The sequence below is a fragment of the Myotis lucifugus genome, unplaced genomic scaffold, assembly GCF_000147115.1.
Source record: "Myotis lucifugus unplaced genomic scaffold, Myoluc2.0 scaffold_540, whole genome shotgun sequence".
Classification (NCBI taxonomy): Eukaryota; Metazoa; Chordata; class Mammalia; order Chiroptera; family Vespertilionidae; genus Myotis; species Myotis lucifugus.
Genome location: NW_005871588.1, coordinates 306215 through 321741, shown reverse-complemented (window position 1 = coordinate 321741; position 15527 = coordinate 306215). Strand labels below are relative to the sequence as shown.

The following is a 15527-nucleotide window of genomic DNA, read 5'->3' as shown; positions in this document are numbered from 1 at the left end:
ATTAAAATACTAGAGGCCCGGTGCATGAAATTCATGCAGGGGGTGGGGGGTGTACCTCAGCCCGCCTGCCCCCCTCACCGTCTGGGAGCCCTCAGGGGCAAGAGGCGACCTGGCGATCAGGGGAAGGTGATGCCCCCATCACACCTCTGCTGCTGCCACTGCTGGCAGCGCAAGCCTCAGCCGGCCCTGGTTACCTGAGCCTCGGGCAGCCCTGGGCAGCTGGGCAGCCACCATCCTTGAGGGTGTGGCAGTCAATTAGCATATTCCCTCCTTATTGGCTGTGGGCGCTGCCATCTTTGTGATGGCGTGAGGGTCAATTAGCACTCTTTATTAGATAGGATACCTACCCCAAGTTATTTCACATATAGACTTACTTTATTTGGGGAAGGTGGTAGTTAATCCCTCATAGCCACTGACCAGACACAAAAAAACCAGGTGAAGCTGCTGCCTGCCCCGCCCCACGCCGCTGCACATGGAGGTGACAGCCAACGGCACATGACCGTGCCCAGCAAGCACCTGCCCAGGTGAAAGCTGAGGCATTTCTGTGCATCGACAGGACATGCAAACAGGTGCCCTAGGAAACAAACCCCCCACCCAGCCCGGCACGCGGCCGGCACTCCCGAGCTGCCGTCACTAGTGTGCCAGGAGCAATGGTTTCTCCACGCCGCAGGGCGCGCTGACAGCAGGTTCCTCCTGCTTATCCCACGGCAGGATGTGCCTTCTCGTCAAGCGAAGACTCCCTTCATAGGGACGCCTGTCCTAGCAGCACAAATGGAAATGCTCCTCTGTTTAGGTAACAAACCAGAGCCCCAAAGGGGGTGCCTGTCGGATGCTCCGGCAAAAACAACGTGCACGGGAAGCGGAGCCCTCCCAGCTGGAGCTGTTCCTACATTTCAGGAGGCGTTCATTTAAGACCGAGTTGTCTTTTTGAAAAAATTTAATATAAAATTATGTTACAAATCAAATGATAGGTTTTAGAAAGCCAGCTTCACAATGAAGCACATTTCACAGGAGGAGCCCCCGGCTGCCCCGCAGGTGGCCTGGTGTCGGCTGGCAGGTGCCTCCTGGCGCAGGTCTGAGAACCCCCAGGACGAAGCTACAGTGAACCCACAGCCCGCCGGGTGCCACCTTCACGTCAACAGCCGACTAGGAGGGAGACACAAAGCAACCTGTGGGTGGGTCACCTGCCCAATGGGGTGCTCAGGAGAGCACAGGGTGAGCGGGTGCTGAGGGGACCACGGTGGGCAGACTGGCCGCAAGGACAGAGGACAGGAGACCAGGGTGGGAGCCCCCTGACAAGCGTAGAGCCGACCCCGAGGCTTCGAGTGCCTGCGCAGGACGTCCCAGGGCTCTGGACCCCTCCCCTCGGAGAGGCAGGGCACTTCCGATGGCGACACCTCGCTCTCCCCACTCCTGTGGGCTCTGCAGACCAGGTCTCCTGGGGCAGAACGGGCTCTCCACCAAGTCCCTGGCGAGCCCCGCAGGTTTGGTGGGTCTGCCCCTCAGCAGGACAAGCACAGGCCCGAGAGCCACATGCTGACGCGGAGCCCAGAGGACCTGCGGGCCCTCCTCGGCCTCTGCCTGACCTCACGGCGACCTCACCTGCTCCCAGGGCAGCCCTTCTTGCGGTCAGAGCCCTGCAAGCTGCCACGTGCCTCGGCCCTGATCTGCCTGCTGAGGGCTGGCCCTGGACCTGACGCCTCGCGGTGGCTGCACGAGGGAGACGGCTGGGCCTGCTGCCCGGGCTTGTGGGGAGCCCTCCAGGAGAACTGGGGCGGGTTCCTGAGGCGGCGTGCGACGATGAAGGAAGGACAGGACACCTTGCAGTGACCGGCACACGGTCCCTGAGGGCCCCACTCACTTGCTGGACCTCAGGTCAAGTCCAGTCACACCCACCACGGGGTGGACCTGCCTCTGACACATCCCAGCCATGAGGTGAGGTGGGCACTGTCCAGGGCTGCCCACATGGCCATCACCTCCTCCGCCACCTGCACGTCAATGCCATGAGCCGGCCTCTTCCACGCAGACGGCCCTGTGCCCAGGGACCTGTCCCGCCTATCAGAGTCACTCGTTCAGCCAGTCAAAAGCCCACACCACCCCACTTCCTCTGCTTCCCTGGCACAGAGGCAGAGGGTCTGCACCCCGCCGGCCGGCCAGCACGAGGGCCTGAGGCTGGTTTGGGTCCACTAGCAAAGCCACAACACAAAGGGGCGATGCGTCCTAGACACAGCGTGGGGCTCCCAACAGCCTCCAGCTCAGGCCAGAGACAGGCAGGGGCTGTGGAAGCCACGCTGTGGCCAGTGCAGTGGCTCCAGGCCCCGCAGTCACAGTCCCCGCCGCCCTGGCGCGGTCGCAGGCTACCTTTCTCTGCTTGTGCCTCGCCCGCTTGGCGGCGCGCGTGCTGCTCACGGGCTTGGGCTCGGAGCTGTTGATGAACTGCAGCAGGTCCTCCACCCGGCGGTGGTCCACCACGCTCTCCCGCTCCGACAGCGGGTCCGCCTTCTTCGGCTGCTCCTCCTTCCTCTTGGTCAGCCGCAAGCGCAGCTTCTCCCTCATTTCTGCGTAATTCCTACTGGTGGGTGCGGCTGGCGGCTAAGACAACACGTGAAAACACGACCAGATTAAGCTTCAAGTTTCAATGACTTGGAAGAGAAACTTCAGACTATTTCTAAAATTAAATTTTTGTTATTACCCAGTAATACATAAAAAAATAAGGAAATAAGAGAAACAAATGGCCGGAAAAAAGAAAATCTATATATTCATAAAAGATCTGGTCAATTATATGTAGCTATGTATAAAAGTAACTACTTTTAAATCAGAAAGAGCTAATTACACATACTGATCATCTCCTTCTATGTGAACAGTGTGGTCATCTTTCCTGTCGTGCCCATGTCCACCCTTGCATCTCTGTACCCACTGCAGGCTTCTTGCTCAGCCGAAAGGAAAAAGAACGGCCCTCCATCCCACGGCTAAGGTTTCTGACCAGCCCCTAAGCACACCACGGTCGAGGAGACGAGGCAGAGCTAACAGAACCCCTTGCCCTGTGGCCACCCGCTGGAGGGCTGGCGCGTCCTTGTCCAAGTCCGCCTGTGTCAATACCCTTTGAGTTCAAACAGGGAAGACAACCGTGTGCACATGTGTCCCCATGAGGCGGCTGACAGACCGGACACCCTGGCTGCCCACAGCTGGGCACTCCGTCGACCCCTATCCAATCAACTATTGTAAAACTCACCAAGAGGCAAAAATGCCGTGATGAAAGCCTTATAGCTAAATCTTTGGGCAAATGTTTTCATTATACCTTTAGGTCACAGCGGTTCTCAACCTGTGGGTCGAGACCCCTTTGGCGGTCGAACGACCCTTTCACAGGGGTCGCCTAAGACCATCCTGCATATCAGTATTTACATTACGATTCATAACAGTAGCAACATTACAGTTACGAAGTAGCAACGAAAATAATTTTATGGTTGGGTCACCACATGAGGAACTGTATTTAAAGGGCCAGAAGGTTGAGAACCACTGCTTTAGGATAAGGACAACCTAGAAGTGGAATTGCTGTGTGAGACCAGACCTTGGTTTAAACTATGTTGCAAGTCAGTCCCCTGAATTCCACCAGGCCTCGCAGCCTGTGTGTGCGATGACTGTCACACACCGACACGCGCGGCACTGACAGCTGCTGTCCCTGTCCCGGGGCAGCGCGCACTCACCCCGCCGTGCCCGAAGAATTCACAGTAGCAGCAGTCACAGTACTTGCCCTCCTTCTGGTTGGTGGAGGTGGAGGTGCTGGAGCTGTGCTCGGAGCAGCTGTCCTCGTCTGCGCTCTCGTCCCCATCGTCCTGCTGCGGGTCGTAGACGCCATTCTCGCAGCGGTGCCCTTCGCAGTCCGGGTCACTGCGAAACCGCACACGGGCCAGTCAGCCAGCAGCCACCCCTAGAGGCTCTGCCCCTCACCACCAGACCCAGGTCCACATGGACATGGGGGCCACAGTCGGGGGGCTGGGCGGCAGCGGGGCAAGGCGGTGCGTGAGGTGGGTGGTCACACACAGTCTCTCTACTGTCCCCACCACCGCTTTATCCTGGGGGGTGGGAGGTGGCTTTCAACAGGCAAGTTCAAAGGTAACAAAAACTCTTCACATAAAAACTGCGCAGCCCTGGCCCGTGCGGCTCCGCGGGCTGGAGCGCTGTCCGTACACGGAAAGGTGGAGGGTTGATTCTGGTTGGGGCACGTGCACAGGTGGCGGGTTTGGTCCCAGCTTGAGGCACGTGCGGGAGGAAACCAATGGATGTTTCACTCTCACATGGATGTTTCTCTCTCTTTCCCCCTCTCCCTTCCTCTCTCTCTAAAATGAATGAAAACATGTCTTCGGGTGAGAATTAAAAAATAATAAACGCATGACTTACATGCACACACGCACCTTAAGAAAAACAACAAAAAACAAAATAACAAAATAAACTGTCCAGCCCTGGCCAGTGCGGCTCGGTTGGCTGAACGTCGTCCGGTGCACCAAGTGGGGGGATTTGGTTCCCGGTCAGGATGTGAATATGGGAGGCGACCGACAGATGTCTCTCCCTTGCCCTTTCCCTTCCTCTCTCTCTGAAATCAATAAAAACATATTTAAAACAAAACAAAACTGTCAAGAGTTTGCTGTGTTGTACTTTGCTCAGAGTGTAACAAGTACAACTTAAAAGACACCCAAGGCGCGTTCCCTGATGGGTCGGGGGGGAGGGGGTCTGTGCACCCACCCAGTCAGCCCTGCTCTGCACCAGCCTCCCCACCCGCCTCTGCGGGCGTCCGCCCTCCCCGCCGCACGGCACGGGTCAGCCACCGCCGGCACCAGCTCTTCCGGTGTCAGGTGCACAGCACCCAGTCGCCAACGTGTCCTGGCCTCTACCTCCAGGACCTGGCTCACCTGCAGACGCTCGGAGGCGCGCTGATGGGGCCGTCCGTGCTGGGGGCCGTGGGGGCGACCGAAGCAGGACAGAAGCTCTTGCGCGTGTCCACAAACCCAGGAGAGGTGGCTGCACTTTTGGGGAAGGCGGGGGCTGCGAGGTTTGCCAGGTGAGGCGTGGAGGCTGGTGCGAGGGGGGCGGGGGCGAGCGCGGGGAGCGGCGCCAGGCCGGTGGGGCTGTTCCTCGGGGCGGCGGGCACCGCGTGCCTGTGCTCCTCCTTGCTGATGCCGTGGAAGACCTCACCTGCGTCAGACATGGAGTCGTGCCGACAGCTCAGGTCAGACACACATCCCTAATCCTCTTAGGACTTTCTACCAATTTTTTTGTCTAATTATGTTCAAATCTATAGAAAAGTTGAAGGAAACAGTCAAAAAAACACCCAATACCCTTCACCTGGATGCATGACCAGTTACCATTTTGTCCTTTTTCCTTCATTTCTGACACACACGCCCCTACATACTCTGTTTGGCACAGGCCCTGGAAAGGATGCACACGTCACTGTGACCACACAGCACCTCGCACCAGACACCCGCCATGAAGGAGGCTCTCGGTCCTGAACACCTGCCCCCCACCCCGGCACAGCCCTTTCCCGCACGTCCTCCCGAGCTGCCCCGCCCGCTCTAACTCGCCCTGGCACCCTCTGAGCAGAGCAGCCGCCACCAGCTGCAGCGGGTCCCAGGTCAGACTGAGCGGACATCCCTGGGCCCGCGGCCCGCCAAGGCCATGCTGTGCCTCCTGTCTGCCCGCCCAGGAGCACCTGAGGCTGCTCCGTGGTGGTGCCACCTCCAGGCAGGGGCACCATGCTCCCCCCTGTGAAATGTGAGAACATCCAAGGTTCTCAACACCACCGAGGGTGTCACCCGGCTTCCCCTTCCCTCGTTCTTGCTCACACAGCGACCATGACCTTCTCTTCCCCAGGCAGCAGCAGCCGCCCCACCAGTCCCTCCTGAGCACCAGGACTCCTCCCTTCCACCATGTGCTGGGAGCTGCTCCGACACTCCGCGCTATGCACACGGTGCCTCTGGCCAGCGCGGCCCTCTGTGCCAGCTCCTGTGCCCCGCCACCTGCCCGTCTGATGGCTTCCCTGCTTCCTGCTTTTCTGTGGGCTCGGATCCAAGTGTGACAGCACACCACCTGCTCACCAGCGATGCCCACAGGCACACTGTCCATGAGGTTCTGCTTTTAGATGTCTGGGCTCACAACAGCAGGTACAGAGATGAAAGGAAGGACTCATGTGGCCGAGCCCCAGAGGACATGTGACAGTGGGATTCTCTTGGGGCGTGAACACTGCTAATGACACCGAGCCTCCGGCCAGGCCAGCCAAGGGCAATCCCCGAGATGCGGCGAAAGCCGGGTCGCCGAGGGCCCCGCCAGCAGCAGGCCTTACCTAAGGAAGGAGGCCTCTTGGACGACACTTTGAACTGGCTGTTGCTTGACTGCACCGTGGTGGCCGTGCAGGACACGGAGGAGGTGGCTGAGGAGGTGGCCATCACCACTTTGTTCGCTTCCATGAAAGCGTCTTGGAAGCTGTACAGGCATTTCTTTCTTGCAGCGTTTCTTTTCTCTTTACAGTCCAGACCTGTGGGCGAGCCACTGCTCGGCGGTGGTGGGAGGGTGTCGGGTCTTGTTTCTGAGAATGTTGGCCCTAATATTTCACTCCCTTTAGAGACAAAAGGGAAAATTAAGGCTTCTAAAGAAACGGCATTTAGCTACAATTAAAGAGCACTCACAGGTTACACTCTTCCTGCTGGGGCTGCTCTGCAGTGAGCCTTCTCCTGGGACGACCGAGTGCGCTAGCGTTTACGCAAAAAGAAAACTCACTGAGCACCTGCTGTGTCAAGACCTGTGCTCGGTGCTTCCCACAAGTTTTCTTTGATGTCTTAGAACTGCCTTCTGAGCTTGGTAGTATTATTCCCATCCTAAAGATGAAGAAACTGAGGCTCAGAGAGGCTAAGCAACTTGCCCAAGGTCACACAGCTAGAAACCCTTTCTAGGCACAGACCAGACAGATGTCCAGTCTAGCTTGCTGTTCTGAGCACATGCAGGGGCTGGGCGTGGGGCTGCCAGGGGCTCTAACCACATGAAGACAGAGATGAGGGGTAGGTAGCAGCCCCTGAGGCGCCCGGCTCTCAAGTGACAGCTGCGCCTCAGCGGCTGGGAGGGCGGAGTTGTTAGAGGGACAAGTCCCATTAAGGGTCAGTACAGAAACAGAGAAAAGGAAGGTAAGTGACAACACTTGAGTCGGCTGTGGCACTGCTGCCCCACCCTGTGCACTGGGCCATGTCTGGTTACCACCCCTGCTCGAGAACCAGTGGCCGAACCCAAACCCTGGAGACAAGACCCTCAGCAGCACTTGGCAGCAGAGCTGGGTGTCAGCCGGGCCCCTGCTATGGCCGTGGCTGTGACAGATGTGGAGGGAGGGGGCAGCATGGTGGGCCCAGGGCCGCCCATCGGAGGCAGAGGCCGGGGAGCAGCAGCCTGGGCACGGCTGCACGAGGGCCCGCCCTCTGGGGCTTCCAGGGGAGAACACAGCCAGACGGCCATCCACTCAGCTCGGTCATTGGAAAACTTGAATAAAGTTTGAACAGGTTCCTTACCAGAAATTGTATCTGGCAGGAAAGTGCCAGGACTCCAGTTCTTATCATTCATCACTTCTGATCCCCACAGACTTATAAACTTAGAACTATTCCACTCTGGAGCAGTCCCAAAACAGCTCGGGTAAATATGGTCTTGAAGAGATGCATTGAATACCTGATGCTTATTTGTGTGATTCTGAACAGGTGCTGGCGGTAAAGCCTACAAGAAAAAAGTTCTAATCACATATCAACATTCATATCTGCTCACCCAGGCCATGAGGCTAGACCAGCCGTGGGCAAACTTCGGCCCGCGGGCCGGATCCGGCCCGTTTGAAATGAATAAAACTAAAAAAAAAAAAAAGACCGTACCCTTTTATGTAATGATGTTTACTTTGAATTTATATTAGTTCACACAAACACTCCATCCATGCTTTTGTTCCGGCCCTCCGGTCCAGTTTAAGAACCCATTGTGGCCCTCGAGTCAAAAAGTTTGCCCACCCCTGGGCTAGACAGACGAGTCACTTCTGGAAGCCTTGGGGGACGCGCTTGGCGAACACGTCTTACAGGGCTGGTGGCGCGTCTACACCACAGGTCACACGGAAACCAGGTGGGAGGTGAAAGCAACCGATGCCTCAAGAAATACATGAAGCAGCCCCGAGACAGCTCAGGAGCTTCTAACACTCCCCTCGCCACACGGTCAGCGTGGTCATTGGCCTAAGCCCTGTTCCTCGGGCTACTCCCCTCTGACCCTGTCATTACTGCTAAAAAGGAAACTCTGGAATCACCGAAAAAAACATGGCAAACCCTTACACGGTGCTCTCACGTGGGCAAAGGGCGTGCACTCTGAAGAACTACTCGTTTTGTGCTGCTCGGATGGCCGAGGCCCTTTGGGCAGCCCCGTCCCAGGGAGGGAGCAGGCGCCCTCCAGCCGTCCCTCCCCTCCCTCAGCAGCCTCCCCACCTGCAGGGCTGCTCCGCAGCAGGAGGGGCTTCTGAATGGAAGGAGAGCGGTGACTCCCGCTTCCGATGCCCGCGCGTCCCACTGTGCTTCTGATGGTCACAGTGGTAGCTGTGGTCCCGCTGTCCTTCCTGCTCACCCAGCCCCTGGACACACTGGCCTTCCCTTGGTCCTCAAACCCCCAGCTCCTCCCTGACCCCGATCTTCACTCATGCCGTGTCCATGTTCTAGAACATCCTCTGCTCTCCGTCTCACTGAATGACAGTCACCCTTCAGGCCTAACTGTCACTTCCTCAGAGAAGCCATCTCTGACTTTGGCCTCACCACCTAACACCAAGACCAAGCCATGGGCCTTCCATTAAACACAACAAAGCCACCATTTTCCCTCTTAGCACTCATCGCACTTGTAATTCAAGACTTACTTGTGCCCAGTGGTTCAATGTCGGCCTTCCCTCCAATTCTGTAAGCTTCATGAGGGAGCGGGCCACCCGGTTCCAGGCCAAGGCCGGGCCCTCGGCTTTCCCCAGCAGCCCTGGGCCCAGGACCGCCCCCTAAAGCTACAGCCTGCCCTTGGGGACCACGCCTGGGAGCCCCACCCTCTGGGACACACAACTGAGCAGAGTGCTGTACACTCGAGAGGGGGGCAGTTGGGTTTGGAAGGATTCCCAAGAGCAGGTGATGGTTTGGCAGAACCCTGGGGCCTGGCTAGGGTGAGAGGAAGGGGAACAGCTGGGGGCAGGGCACAGAGGCCAAATGAGATAACTCTGTGTGACTTTTGTGCTGAGGGGCTAGGGAGCTACAGAGGGTGGTAAGCAGCAGGGCGATGACCTGGTCGGGTATGAGAAAGACCAATCTGGGCGTGGGGGGGGGAGTGAGCCACAAGAGGAAAGGATGAGAAATGGTGAAGTGACAGCCACAAAGATGAGGACGACAGAAGGAAGCCTGGTGGCGTCGGGACAACAGCTGTGACTGGACGTCTGGCTCCTTCCTGGCAGGTGTCAGGGACGCAGCTGGGTGTGAACTCTGGTCCCATTCTCAGCCTTCAGGCTGCAGTCTCAAGGGTTCAGATGTCAGCTCTCCCTTTCACTAGCTGTGTGACCTTAGGCAAATTACTGCACCTTTCTGTGCTTTCGTTTTCTCCTAAGTAATATGGAAATACCTACCTCCAGGGGCTGTGGGAGGGACGGAATCAGACAGTGTCTGTCAAGTGTTCAGCACACTGCCTGGCCACAGTAACCATTTGGTGCTGTGTGTGTGGACCATTACCCTCCCTAAGACTGTGGTCCCCACACACAGACCCACCCCACGCAGGCTCTGCTGCTCTCCCAGGCGTCACTCCATGTGGGCGGTTTTGTGCCCCTCCTGACCTTGACCGGGCTCAGGGAGGCAAAGATGCAGGGTGAACTGGAATGAGATTCGAGACTTGAAAGTGGGAAGAAACAGGTTTGCACTGGCCACCCAGGGTCACAGTGGGAGCCTGAGCTGGCCGCTCTGCAGGGGACCCACGGGCAGAGAGAACAAGACCGGATGTCCGCAGAGAGGCACACCGCCAGCTGCTGTGCTGAGAAGGACTGATGGGAAGTCACTGACCGGCAGGTTCTGAGTCGTGAAGACACTGCTAAGGGGCAGAAATGCCCAGCAGGTGGAACCAGCGGCTCCTCCCAGCCAGCCCAGCTGGTGACCTCGGCACAACAGAAACACCTGCCGGGCTCCCCAGCTTCTTCTCAAGTACTTCCCACGCAGCCCCCCAGGCACGGCGCGATGCCCGGCCGACAACCTGGACCTACAACCACATGGGTCCAGAGAGCTCTTCTTACCCTTCAAAACCCCACCCCAGCATCACCTCCTCTGCCAAACCCACCCCCAGGCTCACAGTTAGTGTCCCCTCTTCACGAATACTTTCCTACTTGGCACCTACGATTTCTAAGGTAGATCAGAGCACTGGATTTTCAAGTCTGAGCATGTTTCTGTCCTCTCTTGGGCCTCTGAGGTTCCTGACAACGGGGACCAGGCACACTGGTTCTATGCTCCGAGCGGGAAGCACAGGCCTGGCCCGAGTGGGATGTAAGAATGCTGAGCGGAGTCCAGCCTGGAGAAGTCAGGGGCCTGGCTGTGAGACGGGGAGGTGGAAACGTACGCTAATGGCTCTTCATTTGTTTCACACCCTCCGCTAAGCAAATCCACTCAGAACAGGAGACCCAGCTATCCCTCCACAGGGAGCGAGGGCGCAGGACAGGCTGTGTCTGCATGCATGCTTGTGCATGAGACACCGACCAACCTCGACATCTGTGGCTTTCTTCAGAAAGACAGGCGCCCGCCAGGCTCATGGTTCTCGGCCGCTCCACGGGCAGCACACCCGTGATCCAAGCAGGAAAGAAGTCCCTCACCGTGGGAGCGCTACTGCTCAGACACCGACACCTCCAGGGCTCCACGTCGCTTCACGAACACAAGTGCTGAACTGCTCTCCACTCTCGAGACAAAAGTGGTTCACAAGAAAACTACCCTTTTGCTTTAAATGCAAGCTCCAAGGCACGCACGCACCCAGCCAACCAGTGGCCTTCACTAAGCCCGCTGAGTCCACGCACACGACCAGGCAGCCCCAGAGCCACGTGGGCAGGGGCAGAAGATGGCGAGCCACGGACACACGCACGGGAGGGACTGCCCACACCGAGCTTCAGAGGGAGACCACAGAGGCAGACGCCACCTGTGCTCCTTCCTCCTAAGCTCCCCCCACTCCTGCAGAGGCAGGAAAGAGGCGAGCGCGCTGCTCTGCTCGGTGCTGCCAGTTCTCGGGCCAGAAGAACTGAGCACGGCCTCCGAGACACATGCAGACACAGGCCCCACAGGGCCCCGAGTGCAGCCATCTGCCCCGAGCTGCTCAAGAGCTTTCCTCTCCTCAGATTCCCACCTGCACTGCCATGAGCTGGACCGAACCCTCTGCAGTGGGTGTGCTGAGTGAGCCCGGAAGGAGGTGACAGACAGGAGTGCCCACTTCAGCAACTCCCCTCGGTGCATCGCAGTCCCTGAGGGCAGCCTGGAGACCACCTCCACAGAGTCCTCGGTCCCACGCAGAACTCAGGACCTCTCTCCCCTCCATGCCTAGACCCTCTGCTCGCATGGGGAGTGTTCCCATGTTTTCCAGACCGAAAGGACGGGATTCAAGTTGGGAGCCTCAGAGGCCAGTCCAGAGTCTGGCCCTGCAGCCGTGACCCACTGCTCCTGGGGCAGGCGGCAAGCCCGGGGTGAACTGCCCCCAGCTCAGGTGTGCGCTTCTCTGGAAGGTCACGCGCAGTTCCCCTCTGCTGGGGCTCTGTCCACTAAGGCGGATAAATGGCATGAAACACTTTTGTAACAAGTGCTGAGCCACTGAGAAAGGAAAGCCTTTCACAAATAAATGATAACATGACAAGAAAAAACAGGGCCAGGTGGAGGTGGGGAGAAAGAGGGCTGCCCCAAGGGCTCACACACCAGATGGAAGTGGTGGGGGATGGATCCATGGTCCCACAGGCAGGAGAGCTGGAGGGCCCAGGGGGGTCAGTGCCCCTGGGGTACCTGACGCCAGCACACGGAAGCCCACTTTTGAGGAAGCATCCTGCGTGGGGCTGGGGCTGGTTTCTCAGAGGAGGATGCACGGACAGGAGCTCGTAATCACAAGCTACCACACGTGTACGGAGCCACGCAGGAGCAGCAGCAGCAGGTCTACAGCCTCAGGGCTTCGTTCAAAGAGAATGACGACATGTAAAGGCTTCAAGAGAAGCAAGAACGTGATCGAGGAACAGAAGTATATAAAAGTTGCTAATATATTTGAAAAATAAATACTGAAGCTTAGAAATAAGAATTAGACTTGGAATTAAGAACTCAAAATTTAAGTTATACACAATAACAGAATCACTTAACTTGGAGACTGATCCAAAAAGGTTCTCAGAACGGACTGAGAAACAAGGAGATGAGAAATAGGAAGGCGAGCTTCAGAGTGAAGAACAGAACTAGAAGGATTCATCATAGGTTCAGAGAGACATGACAGAAGGGTAGAGAGAGAATAAAACGATAAAATGGCTGAAAATTATCAGGCAGGAAATTGAAAATGATTATTATGCTAAGGCTTTGAATGGAAAAAGTAGACAATATGCAAGAACAAATGAGTAATGCAAAGAGATGGAAACTCTAAGAAATAATAAAAAAGAAATGCTAGAAGTAAAAAACACTGTAAGAGAAACAAATTCTGCTTTTGATGAGCTAGCTGATCAGTAGAATGGACACAACCAAGGAAAGAATCAGTGAGCTTCAAGATATGTCAATAGAAACTTCTCAAATGTGTTTATAATACAAGGAAAAGGAGAAACAAGAATAAAAACTCACCACCTTGCCCTAACCGGTTTGGCTCAATGGATAGAGCATCAGCCTGCGGACTCAAGGGTCCCAGGTTCGATTCCGGTCAAGGGCATGTACCTTGGTTGCGGGCACAGCCCCATTAAGGGGTGTGCAGGAGGCAGCTGATCGATGTTTCTCACTCTCTATCCCTCTCCCTTCCTCTCTGTAAAAAAATCAATAAAATATATTTTAAAAAAAACAACTCACCACCATCACCAAAAAACAAACAAACAACAACAACAAAAAAACCCACAAAACCACAAAAAACAAAAACAGAACAAAACATCCAAGAATGTGGGACAATTTCAAAAGATGCAACATACAGTAACTGAAACACCAGAAGGGGGGGGGGGGAAAGGACAGAAGAAATATTTAAAGCCATAATACTGAGACTTTTCCAAAATTAATGACAGACATGAAACCAAAGATCCAGGAAGCTCAGAGAATACTAAACAGAACAAATACCCCAAAATGTACACCTTGGCACATCATATACAAACTGCAGAAAACCAAAGATGAAAGGAAAATCTCGAAAGCAGTCTGGGGGCAGGGGAGAGAAGGAGCCCATGTGTTTATAAAACAAGGAAAAGAATTACAGAGGACATCTCATCAGAAACCACTGAGCAAGTAAAGAGTGAAGTCAAATGTTTAAAGTGTTGAAAGAAAAAAAAAACCACCAACCTAGAATTCGGTATCCAGCGAAATTATCCTTCAAAAGTGAAGGAGAAATAAAGACTTCCTCAGACAAACAAAACCTGAGGGAACTCATTGCCAGCAGACATGCCCTGCAAGAAATGTTAAAAGATTTTCTTCAGACAGAAATAAAATAATATAGGTCAGAAACTTAGATCTACATAAAGAAGGGAGAGCAAAGGAGAAGGAATAAATAAAAAGTAAAATAAAATCTCTTGTATTTCTTATTAATTAACTAAAATACAATTTTGTTTAAAGTAATAATAGCAACAAGGTACTATTGGTGATTATGGATAAATGAAAATAATGACAGTGCATTGCAAGGGATGGGAGGGCGGGGTTGGGAATAATTGTTAAAAGGCACCTACACTACACATGAAGCAGAACAGTGTTATTTGAAGGAGACTTAGATTAGTTAAATGTACCTTCTAATACAACTGTTAAGAATGTTCAAAATAAGGATAATTGATATACTAAGAGAAGAGATTAAATGAAATCAGAAAATTCTCAATTAAAAGTAGAAAAGGCAGAAAAAGAAGCATCTGGCACCAAGTAGAGAGCATTACAGTGCTCGCTTCAGCAGCACATGCATTAAAATAAAAAAACTGCACAAACATGACTGCTCTTAATTCAAACACACTGAGCCCTGCCCAGTGTGGCTCAGCTGGTTGGGCATTTTAAGAATCAATTTAAAAAAAATCATTTTTGAAAATAGATATATATTTTTAAAAATCACTTTAAATGGTTTAAATATACCAATGAAATGACGAGATGATCAGATTACATAAGAAGCAGGATCCAAATATATATATGTGTGTTCATAAGAAACACACTGAGTTCACAGACCCCTTTCAGTTAAAAGAAAGGGACGGACACGTCCTGTACTAACATGAAGCAGAAGCGGGAGCAGCTCTACTCGCTTGACACGCCAGACTGTAGAGCAGGGAAATGTCAGGATATTCCCTACTGATAACAGGTCCATCCCCCAAGCATGTCAACAACCCTCAACATGCAAGCACCTAGCCACACAGCGTCACAGCACGGAGACAGAAACGGAGACAACTACAAGGAGACAGAAGACCCCGCGGTGATGGCTGGAGACGTCAGCCCGCCTCCGTCAGAGGGACAGAGCCAGCGACAGGGCTCAGCGGGAACAGAGCTGAACCAGCGGCACCCCTAACTCACGGCACGTAACTGACATCCACAGACCACATGACTGCCATCCACAGACCACGTAACTGCCATCCACAGACCACATGACTGCCATCCAACAGCAGCAGGTCGCACATGCTCCTCAAGCTCACGTGGAACTTTCACCAAGTTCGACCCCACTCTGGACCCGAAAGCACACCCTCACACATCGGAAATAATTGACACAGACAGTGCCTGTTCTCAGAGCACAACGGAAGTGAAGGAGGAACCAATATGGAAAGGTCGCTGGGAATCCCCACTATCTGGAACTACCTTGTTGCCGTTTTGATTTCTTTTCTAGTATTTCGTTACTGTATTTTCTCCTGCAACTACCTTTAACTTTCAAAAACTCACACCTCACATATAAGTCAAATGCATCACTGGTACGAAGACATCAGAAAATAGAAATCGTCTTCAAGTTTTCCTAATTTTAAGAAAGTAAAATTTTCATAATACTCATCCCAAACATTTTACTTACTAAAGATTCACCCACAATGGCCCAAGTATGAATCACTACGACTATGATATCAAGTCTTAAAGTGACAACTTCCGCCGAAACCGGTTTGGCTCAGTGGATAGAGCGTCGGCCTGCGACTGAAAGGTCCCAGGTTCGATTCCGGTCAAGGGCATGTACCTGGGTTGCGGGCACATCCCCAGTGGGAGATGTGCAGGAGGCAGCTGATTGATGTTTCTCTCTCATCGATGTTTCTAACTCTCTATCTCTCTCTCTTCCTCTCTGTGGAAAATCGATAAAAATATATTTAAAAAAAAAAAAAGTGACAACTTCCATTT

The 15527-nt window shown here is 54.1% G+C and overlaps 1 protein-coding gene across 8 annotated transcripts in view; it reads right to left on the bottom strand.

The window, feature by feature from the left end:
• FAM193A (family with sequence similarity 193 member A) overlaps nucleotides 1-15527 on the bottom strand; it is a 121120-nt gene that overhangs the window by 4889 nt on the left and 100704 nt on the right. For all 8 annotated transcript variants that reach the window (XM_023745395.1, XM_023745397.1, XM_023745396.1 and 5 more), the window contains 5 exons: nucleotides 7545-7743; nucleotides 6335-6607; nucleotides 4908-5190; nucleotides 3705-3888; nucleotides 2362-2592 (listed from right to left, as the gene is read on the bottom strand). In XM_023745395.1, coding sequence (XP_023601163.1) covers nucleotides 2362-2592; nucleotides 3705-3888; nucleotides 4908-5190; nucleotides 6335-6607; nucleotides 7545-7743 — 1170 coding nt within the window. The remainder of the gene's footprint in view (nucleotides 1-2361; nucleotides 2593-3704; nucleotides 3889-4907; nucleotides 5191-6334; nucleotides 6608-7544; nucleotides 7744-15527) is intronic.